Source organism: Pinus tabuliformis, chromosome 7 (assembly GCF_031772625.1).
Source record: "Pinus tabuliformis cultivar Carrire ecotype Pingquan chromosome 7, CPIR1, whole genome shotgun sequence".
NCBI classification, from domain to species: Eukaryota; Viridiplantae; Streptophyta; class Pinopsida; order Pinales; family Pinaceae; genus Pinus; species Pinus tabuliformis.
The window spans coordinates 1472751101-1472761275 of record NC_142293.1 but is presented as its reverse complement, the minus strand read 5'-3'; the positions used below and the strand labels follow the sequence as shown (position 1 = coordinate 1472761275).

Here is a 10175-nt window from a genome sequence, read left to right as displayed (position 1 = left end):
TAAGGGTTTTTTAATGTTTTATTATTAAATTAAACTGCTGATTTTTGTTCAATCGTCTAACAAAAGATCTGACGGCTACAATTAAGCCAGAAAGAGACATTCAGAGAAATACTCTGACAAATATCTCGTAGACATTGTTATGAATTTTATAATAGCCTGGCGAGACACTAGTGCGATTACTCTTTTCTGGTTTTTTCATTTGCTTTGCCATAATCCAGACTTCGAAGAAAGGCTTCTCCAAAAAAAATCAATGATGTGGTCAAAGAGAATGAATGTGCATCCCTGGAGAATCTATATGTATGTTCGCTGAAAGCCTGACACATATAGTGCTGGACAAGATGCACTATCTTCATGTGGCTTTCACAGATACTTTGCGCCTGTATCATCTTATTCTTGTGGTGAGTTATTTTCCATGAATTATGTTGTCATTACAGTGAATAAAATTACTATCTTCATGCCACTTTGACAGATACTTTAAGCCTATATCATCTTATTCCTGTGGTGAGTTATTTTCCATGAATTATGTTGTCATTACAGTGAATAAAATTATGCTATTATTACTGTTATAATATCCTAGTATTATAAAGATGAAATTTCATATTGAAAAGTAATTATATTTAAGTTTTGACTTTTTTCATGTTTATTATATATTGAGAATAAAGATTAATTTACAATGAATATCTATATAGTTAGTTATATATCAAGTTCTATTGAGCTGCCTCCACAACTCGCTTCATTTCCAGAATCATGATCTGTAAAGCTTTCCCCACGAGTTAAGTCATTTTCAGAATGTGGTGAATCACATTCATGACCTTGTTGCATGGTTTAACATAAGTTATATTTTTATGGGTTACAGAGTACAAAATTTCATGTTTCTAAATACTGTCTTATTTTTAATTAATTGATTCACATATTTTTGTCACGTCTTTTTGTCATAAGCTTGGCGGTTCCCACCTTATCCGCGAGTCTTCGATAGGCATTATGTGTCTGCGTAGGATAAAACACCTAGTATATTCATTCTCCATCCATTATGTGCCTGCGCAGGATAAAACACGTAGTATATTCGTTCTCCATCTAAGGGAAGAAATTTATATGTCATATAAGTAATTTGATTTTATGGGTTACACATGATCAACTTACTTTCATACTTTTTAAATATGTTTTATGTTTTTTATTAGTTTTTATATTAATACATCTCATCGCAATCCAAGAATGATGATCAACTTACTTTCATACTTTTTAAATAATGTTTTATGTTTTTTATTAGTTTTTATATTAATACATCTCATCACAATCCAAATCTGATTGAAGGTCGTTAATATACGCATTTACTTCTACTATTAGTTCTTTCGAAAAGTTTATCACTTCACACTTTGTTTATGTTCCGATTTCTTTCTCAGCATGCTTTTCATCATAAGCCTTTTGCAAAACATTCCAAGCAACAAAGTATATACTAGAAAGTAGGTACTAAATTTCCATTTGACTGTTACAATATTTTCTGCTAGAGTCTAATGCTAAGAAAATGGTTGATTTGTTAAACATTCTAAATCTCTAAAAAATTGTTGATTTGTTAAACATTCTAAATCTCTAGATTGATGAGAAATTTGGCATGGACCTAGAATATGTGTAATTGGCAAAAGCAACAAGGAAAATTTGGATCAGTTAATTGCACACTGTTGCAAATCATTTATTTGTGCACCATTTATATGTTAAGCAAGTTTGGAGTGAACCAATAAAGAGATCAAATGGGAAAAATGACTCGTGAGGAGAAATGTTGTTAATCTCTTCTAAAAATTGGCTTATCTTTTTTTTTATTGTTGCTTTAGTAAATTAAATACAAGATAAATAAAAAATTGATTTGGAGCCTAAAGAAAGAATTATAATGGAAGCGCTGAAAATTGAAAGCAAGCTGCAAGAAAATTTTGAAAAAGGAATGGTCTACATCTTGGATCGAACAATTCTCGACACTCTTAGTACAAACATTCAAACAACGCAGAACTAATTATTTTAGTAAACTTAGGCTTCTACATAACAATCAAGTCTCCCTTCTTCTGGGATTTCTCTAGTGGAAATCTGAAATGTGCACAACTTAGAGCTTAGGTGAATATCAGAGAAAATATTTGTTTAACAATCGTCTTCGTTATGAAATTTTTCAATAGGTTGTGCATAAACAAATCTACTCTAGGATTAAATTGGACCCAAAATAACATTCAAGAAAATTTGAAAAAGGAATGGTCTACATGGTGGATCGAACAATTCTCGACATTCTTAGTACAGAGGTTCAAACAATGTGGAACTGATTATTTTAGTAAACTTAGGCTTCTAAATAACAATCAAGTCTCCCTTCTTCTAGGATTTCTCTAGTGGAAATCTGAAATGTGCACAACTTAGAGCTCAGGTGAATATCAGAGAAAATATAATATTCGTTTAACAATCGTCTTCATTATCGAATTTTTCAATAGGTTGTGCATAAGCAAATCTACTCTAGGATTAAATTGGACACAAAATAACATTCAAGATAATTTGAAAAAGGAATGGTCTACATGTTGGATCGAACAATTCTTGACACTCTTAGTATAGACGTTCAAACAATGCAGAACTGATTATTTTAGTAAACTTAGGCTTCTACATAACAATCAAGTCTACCTTCTTCTAGGATTTCTTTGGTGGAAATCTGAAATGTGCACAACTTAGAGCTCAGGTGAATATCAGAGAAAATATTTGTTTAACAATCATCTTCGTTATCGAATTTTTCAATAGGTTGTGCATAAACAAATCTACTCTAGGATTAAATTGGACCCAAAAGAACATTTCTGGCTTAAAATATATGGGATACTAATTAACATTTTTGATAATAACTAAAAATGTAATATGGGGTGCAGGTTGCATTGTAAATGTATTTTTTAAATAGTTAAATATTTAAAAGATAAAAATTCTACTGTGAATGTATTTTTAAAATAGATAAACATTTAAAAGATAAAAGGTTGAATTGTAAATGTATTTCGTATCAAAATGAGCCTACTGTGGTAAAGCTATTGGGAAGATGTAAGATTGTTACGTATTTACTTTTTTTATTTCGTATCAAAATGAGAGCCTACTGTGGTAAAGCTACCCGGAAGATGTAAGATGAGAAGAGTACACATCAGTTATGAAGTGATAGAGCTAATGGTTATTATGAGGTAAGTGAGTGATTTATATGTGTATTCATATTCATGGGCTGGAATTGAAGCAAAAAAGAGGTAAATGATTCTTGCATCAAGGTTGAAGCTACACTCAGAAATGACTAAAATAGTAGCATTTTGGTGTAGATCTGGGCGACTCATCAACCCTGGAGACAGGGATGGTGAAGGCAGCAACATCTCCTGGCCGAGAAGCAAATGGGATTCCTATGGTGAAGGCAGCAACAATTCCTGGCCGAGAAGCAAATGGGATTCCTCTTTGTATCAGAATCACTAATGAGACCTCCTCAATAGAGGTGTTACCACAAATTACAATGTATAAAACTCAACACCAACATCACTGCAATTTTTTGTAAACTCCAAGTTGTTGAAAGAGTATCAATAACCAATTCTCTTGCAGAAACCAGGATTCAGGAAAAACATTTTTCTATACAATTTCTTTAGCTGAGTGTAAAATTTAACTAAATTGAAGAAGTGCAGATCTGTTAAAAATTTAATACCTGTTAAACATGTACAAATTAATGGTTAAGATTATTCAATTCGAATACAAACAAAATTATGAATCCCAATCATTAAAAATTTTACATTATTAATGAAAAAACAAGAAGTTCACGGTTCTGAAGCTTCTTTTTCCTTACTATTTTTGCAGATAATAACTTATTGTACTTTTCTTTTTACAGATAAAGCTTTGCCTCCGCTAAAAAATACATTGCAATCTTCTAGGTTGGAAGGAACTTGCAATGAAGCTGACCTCGTTGACAAACATCATCTGATAATGCAAATTATGTATAAACAACCCTCCATTGATCCGAGTTATATTTGCATTGGAGAATTACTACACTCGTAGTGTCAAATCATACACAGAGATCTCGGTTAAAAACATCGTGCAGTAAAATTTCTGAGATTCAGGTACTCAGAAAAATGGGCGATTGCAGAGGTTTTCATTGGGTCTTCCCTTTGCATTATTGTCCCTCATCTTTGTAGTTTTGTGTGCAATCATCTGGATCTTGGGGTAAGTTTCCTTTTTTCAAATCTCTCAACATATCCACTTTTTTAGATTTCTGGGTTCTTAACATTTAGATTGTATGGCCAATGGATTATAAATTTCTGGAATATGAGTTTTTGTTGCCATATCTTGTATCAGTTTTGAACCTATTCAAAAGGAACAATGGTAAAGGCCACTCCATATTACTTTGATCTTATTCTCAAAACAACCAATAAACTCCATTACGCTTAAAATGACAAACAAAAAGAAAGTGACAGATTAACCAAGGAGTGAATTCCAAACAAAAAGAAGGTGACAGATTAACCAAGGAGCGAATTCCAGTACATCACCTGTTTCATCAAAACATTTTCAGATCACGGATTCTCATACCAAAATGCTCATCAAGAAGCTGGGAAACTATATAACTTCCAAACCAGTTTGGATGAATTGGTTGTTGGTGTAATTTGAATTGTAAATATTGGATGGGTAAGATTATTTTCATCGTCTAACACTTAAATCAAAGGCTCAGAAATGTACACATAACACAAGAGGAAAGTTGATTTTAAAGGGAAACGTCTTACGGTGTAATTAATCAAAACAAAAACCAATAAAGGTTTACACTATATAAAAAGCAATAGGTTGTTAAAATAAAGTTAGCTTGAATATTTGTTAATTATCAATGTAACTAGGAAAAAAAAGAAATTAAGAGTACAATCATGTTCACGGAACCGAATTAAGTTTTTCAAAATAACTTTGATATTACGAGAAAATAAATATATTTTGACCTAAATTATTCTCAAAATAACTTTTATATTACCAGAGAATCAATATAAAATGTATATATATATAAACCCAAATCTATGCTAACTGTTAGTTATTCATTACGGAAGCAAAAAAGAGCCCAAGGTTGCCAAAGATTATATGTTCATTGGAGATGTGAAAGAGCTTTCAGCTGCTTCATATCTTCTAACCTTTTGGAACCTTGATACTTGACCTTCTAGATTAAAATATGAGTTAATAACTATTTTTTTCTGTCAGTTCAGAAAATAGCAAAGGCAATTGTTCTGACCTGTAGGTAGTTGCTTGACCGCCTGTGAAATCAAAAGTAGCCTGCCATATTGTGTGCTTCCTTGGCAGGGGATTGGACTCCTTGAAGAACACAGGAGACCTAGATAACTGGACAATATAACAACTGGAAAATCTTAATTTTTAGTGTTCCAACTTACAACTGAATCCACAGGAGGCTTGGATAACTAGACAATATGACAAACAGAAAAACACTTTACTTTGAAATAATTATCTTAATTTTTAGTGTTCCCACCTACAATTGAATCAACGTTCTTATTCCACACCTCAATAATCAATGTAGCAGGCTTATTTTCAGGGCATGTTGCCTTCAGACCAATAATATCTGACCATTGTACTTCTATCTTTCTCTTCAGTCCACTTTCCAACACCTCCCAGAGAAGCTTCCGCTTAGCAAAGTAACATTTTACTACCAAGTCACCTTCATATCTCGAAACACACTGTCAAAACGAAAACAAAAAACCTTTTTGAATGAATGATAAGTGACCAGAAAAAACTAATAATGGCATCCATAGAAGTTAGATGTTGTTACAGGGCCTTGATATAACATAGATCAGTCATAAACCCAAATCCATTAAGGATCAAAAGATTTGCTGCTTAAAATATTTTAGCTCCCTTTAACATGGATCTATTCTATTTTTTTTTATAGATTTCATGTTAGGTGATCCTAACAGAAAAAAGTTTTCTATACATTTCATGTTAGGATCACCAAACAGAAAGAAGTGTTATGATGTGAAGTGTTAGGATGTCTTCTGGGATTCTACTAGACAACTATATTCCACATAATACTATCATCAAAACCATGAATTCTTATAAACATGAAATTCATAAAAACTATTTAGAACTAGTCAAGTTCACTGAAAACCCCCTAACATTTCACAGCTCTTAAAAGTATACAACATTTACCTTCCATGAGCCAATTCTTAGAATTGAGGCCGAGAAGTTAGTTGCCTTCTTTTTATGAAGAAAATTGGCGTGAACCACTGCACACCTCCGGTTTTCTATTTCCCCTGCTTCCCCTCTTCCTGGATGGATCTCATTGTATGCACATATCCCAAATTTTCCTAGTTTTTCAGACATGATAAGCTCAGCTGAGCAAGATCTAGCAAGGAAGGGCTCTTTCTCAGCTTCAACCCAAGCGGGCTATTCCCATTCGTTGTACTGAATGAATTATCAATCGATACAACACTTGCCTCCTGAGAAAATGAAATGGGTATTAACTAAAACTCCATAAATGGAATAAATTCTTAGCCAAGTACTAGAAATCTACCTGGACCATAAACTTGGCACGCTTGGAGCTCGGGATTTCATGTTCCTCATAAAATTTCTCCATGCGAGCAAATGATCAAATATATTTACAACCTGCAATTTTTGCAATTTGCAATTTGTTGCTTCTGGAAACTTCTCACCCCAATTCTTGCGCGGACTAGGATCAGTCTTGGAATATGCTGAGAATCGAACCCTGGCCAATTGTGGTAGAGGACCAGATCCCAACAGGAATGTTTCTGTAATGCGATAAGCAAGGCTGGTTTTTTCTGTGACCTGGTCAATATTGAATAGATGTCTGTGAATAAACAATAAATTCTTACAGCAGCAGGAGGCTTGTCACGCTATATAACTCTTTGAACCTTTGTTGCCATATCTTGCTATTGTATTGTATTGTATTTGTATGTTTTGATTTAATATATATATATATATATATATATATAGATATAGATATAGATATATATTTCAAGCTTGATGAGTTTAGCAGACTCCAATGAGAGTTACATTATTGGGGATTTATGTGATATTTATAAAATTCTTTGAGCAGTTGGAGGAGCTATGAAATTAAGAAATAAAATGTGAATTTACGTGGAAGGGAATGAAATACACATTTCATTCTCTCCCAAAATTATGCAGGGGTACAAATGCACTTTATATTGCCATTGTTATTATTCAGGGTACAAATGCACTTTACATTGCCATTGTTATTGTTCAATGATTAATTATTTTTTCAAAAACTATTCGAGTTAAAATTTACCAGATGGATTGCTAGATGCAATTTAGGGTAGTTCGCATGTGGTATGATTTAGAATTGTCCTTTCACAAACATTAAATCTGCAATAGAGTATTTACTTAGTTGTAGTGCAGGAGAAAATTATTAAGACAATTGACGTGCTAATGACTCGTTTTAATCCACACTTTTGAGTTTCCAGACGCCCTACTACTCGAGAGAGGTATAGGTAGAAAAATAAATTCAGCCCTCGAGAATGCAATAAATATTAAAAGAAATAATTCATGCACTTTGAATAGATAAGAAGATAATTGGATGTCATTTTTTACTGTTTTATTTTGTCAAAGTATTAGTCCCGCAGTTGTATTTTTAAATCTGACATTATTTCGGGAATTTTTTTTCTCCCTGTGGGTTGCAACGCAAGATTTAGGTGCTCTGGTGAATGAAATGCGCCTTTCATTCTCAATGCAATTTACAGTGCCAATTTTAACGCTCGTTATGTTGTAAGTGATTAATTCATTTAAATTTTACTTAAATTTTTTAAGGTTCGTTATGTTGTAAGTGATTAGTTCTTTTACAAACATTAGATCTTCTCTAGAGTATTTATTTAAGAGTAGTGTAATAGAAATTAACATGTTTTTGTTTTTAAATTTTGTTTTTATGCAAGGTTAGATTTTGATATTCTCAATTTGAAAAAAAATCTTAATGAAGTTGTTTATATGATTGATATATATTTATTAGTTTATATTTGTTAATGTATTAATGTTAATTACAATTTAATTAAAATTATGAAATTGTAATTTTTTATTGTTTAAAATATATTTTTTAATTATATAAATAAATTCAATATTTAAAAAAAAAATCTAACTTTTAAATTTTACAAATTATTAAAATTTAAAACAAAAACCAATAAAGGCTTACACTATATAGAAAACAATAGGCTGTTAAATAAAGTTAGCTTGAATATTTGTTAATTATCAATGTAACTGGAAAAAAAAAAATTTAAGAGTACAATCATGTTCAAGTTTTTCAAAATAACTTTGATATTACGAGAAAATAAATATATTTTGACCTAAATTATTCTCAAAATAACTTTTATATTACCAGAGAATCAATATAAAATGTATATATATAAACCCAAGTCTATGCTAACCATTTGTTGTTCATTACAGAAGCAAAAAAGAGCCCAAGGTTGCCAAAGATTATATGTTCATTGGAGATGTGAAAGAGCTTTCAGCTGCTTCATATCTTCTAACCTTTGGAACCTTGATACTTGACCTTCTAGATTAAAATATGAGTTAATAACTAATTTTTTCTGTCAGTTCAGAAAATAGCAAAGGCAATTGTTCTGACCTGTAGATAGTTGCTTGACCGCCTGTGAAATCAGAAGTAGCCTGCCATATCGTGTGCTTCCTTGGCAGGGGATTGGACTCCTTGAAGAACACAGGAGACCTAGATAACTGGACAATATAAAAAATGGAAAATCTTAATTTTTAGTGTTCCAACTTACAACTGAATCCACAGGAGGCCTGAATAACTAGACAATATGACAAACAGAAAAACACTTTACTTTGAAATAATTATCTTAATTTTTAGTGTTCCCACCTACAATTGAATCAACGTTCTTGTTCCATACCTCAATAATCAATGTAGCAGGCTTATTTTCAGGGCATGTTGCCTTCAGATCAGTAATATCTGACCACTGTACTTCTATCTTGCTCTTCAGTCCACTTTCCAACACCTCCCAGAGAAGCTTCCGCTTAGCAAAGTAACATTTTACTACCAAGTCACCTTCATATCTCGAAACACACTGTCAAAACGAAAACAAAAAACCTTTTTGAATGAATGATAAGTGACCAGAAAAAACTAATAATGGCATCCATAGAAGTTAGATGTTGTTACAGGGCCTTGATATAACATAGATCCATCATAAACCCAAATCCATTAAGGATCAAAAGATTTGCTACTTAAAATATTTTAGCTCCCTTTAACATGGATCTATTCTAATTTTTTTTTATAGATTTCATGGTAGGTGATCCTAACAGAAAGAAGTTTTCTATACATTTCATGTTAGGATCACCAAACAGAAAGAAGGGTTAGGATGCGAAGTGTTAGGATGTCTTCTAGGATTCTACCAGACAACTATATTCCACATAATACCATCAGCAAAACCATGAATTCTTATAAACATGAAATTCATAAAAACTATTTAGAACTAGTCAAGTTTATTGAAAACACCCTAACATTTCACAGCTCTTAAAAGTATACAACATTTACCTTCCACGAGCCAATTCTTAGAATTGAGGCAGAGAAGTTAGTTGCCTTCTTTTTATGAAGAAAATTGGTGTGAACCACTGCACACCTCCGGTTTTCTATTTCCCCTGCTTCCCCTGCTTCCTGGATGGATCTCACTGTATGCATATATCCCAAATTTTCCTAGTTTTGCAGACATGATAAGCTCAGCTGAGCAAGATCTAGCAAGGAAGGGCTCTTTCTCAGCTTCAACCCAAGCGGGCTATTCCCATTCGTTGCACTGAATGAATTATCAATCGATACAGAACTTGCCTCCTGAGAAAATGAAATGGGTATTAACTAAAACTCCATAAATGGAATAAATTCTTAACCAAGTACTAGAAATCTACCTGGACCATAAACTTGGCACGCTTGGAGCTCGGGATTTCATGTTCCTCATAAAAGTTCTCCATGCGAGCAAATGATCAAATATATTTACAACCTGCAATTTTTGCAATTTGCAATTTGTTGCTTCTGGAAACTTCTCACCGCAATTCTTGCTCGGACTAGGACCAGTCTTGGAATATGCTGAGAATCGAACCCTGGCCAATTGTGGTAGAGGACCAGATCCCAACAGGAATGTTACTGTAATGCGATAAGCAAGGCTGGTTTTTTTCTGCGACCTGGTCAATATTGA

At 32.6% G+C, this 10175-nt stretch overlaps 2 protein-coding genes across 2 annotated transcripts; both read right to left on the bottom strand.

The window, feature by feature from the left end:
- Positions 1-5100: 5100 nt before the first annotated feature.
- Positions 5101-6409, bottom strand: LOC149253364 (uncharacterized). Its single transcript, XM_089456816.1, has 2 exons — positions 6157-6409; positions 5101-5690 (listed from the first exon to the last, which is right to left on the bottom strand). The coding sequence occupies exons 1-2, from the start codon at positions 6328-6330 to the stop codon at positions 5466-5468; spliced, it is 399 nt and encodes a 132-aa protein (XP_089312942.1). The 5' UTR covers positions 6331-6409; the 3' UTR covers positions 5101-5465.
- A 41-nt stretch (positions 6410-6450) lies between these two features.
- LOC149253363 (uncharacterized) lies at positions 6451-9801 on the bottom strand. The gene is made up of 4 exons (XM_089456815.1): positions 9524-9801; positions 8883-9056; positions 8600-8706; positions 6451-6792 (listed from the first exon to the last, which is right to left on the bottom strand). The coding sequence occupies exons 1-4, from the start codon at positions 9665-9667 to the stop codon at positions 6606-6608; spliced, it is 612 nt and encodes a 203-aa protein (XP_089312941.1). The 5' UTR covers positions 9668-9801; the 3' UTR covers positions 6451-6605.
- Positions 9802-10175: the final 374 nt, after the last annotated feature.

Coding starts and splice junctions, on each gene's coding strand:
- LOC149253364 (XM_089456816.1), bottom strand. CDS start 6,330: ATGTCTGAAAAACTAGGAAAATTTGGGATATGTGCATACAATGAGATC. Junction 5,691..6,156: donor TAAGAATTGGCTCATGGAAG/GTAAATGTTGTA, acceptor TCGTTTTGACAG/TGTGTTTCGAGATATGAAGG.
- LOC149253363 (XM_089456815.1), bottom strand. CDS start 9,667: ATGCATACAGTGAGATCCATCCAGGAAGCAGGGGAAGCAGGGGAAATA. Junction 9,057..9,523: donor TAAGAATTGGCTCGTGGAAG/GTAAATGTTGTA, acceptor TCGTTTTGACAG/TGTGTTTCGAGATATGAAGG. Junction 6,793..8,599: donor GGTCAAGCAACTATCTACAG/GTCAGAACAATT, acceptor AATATTGACCAG/GTCACAGAAAAAACCAGCCT.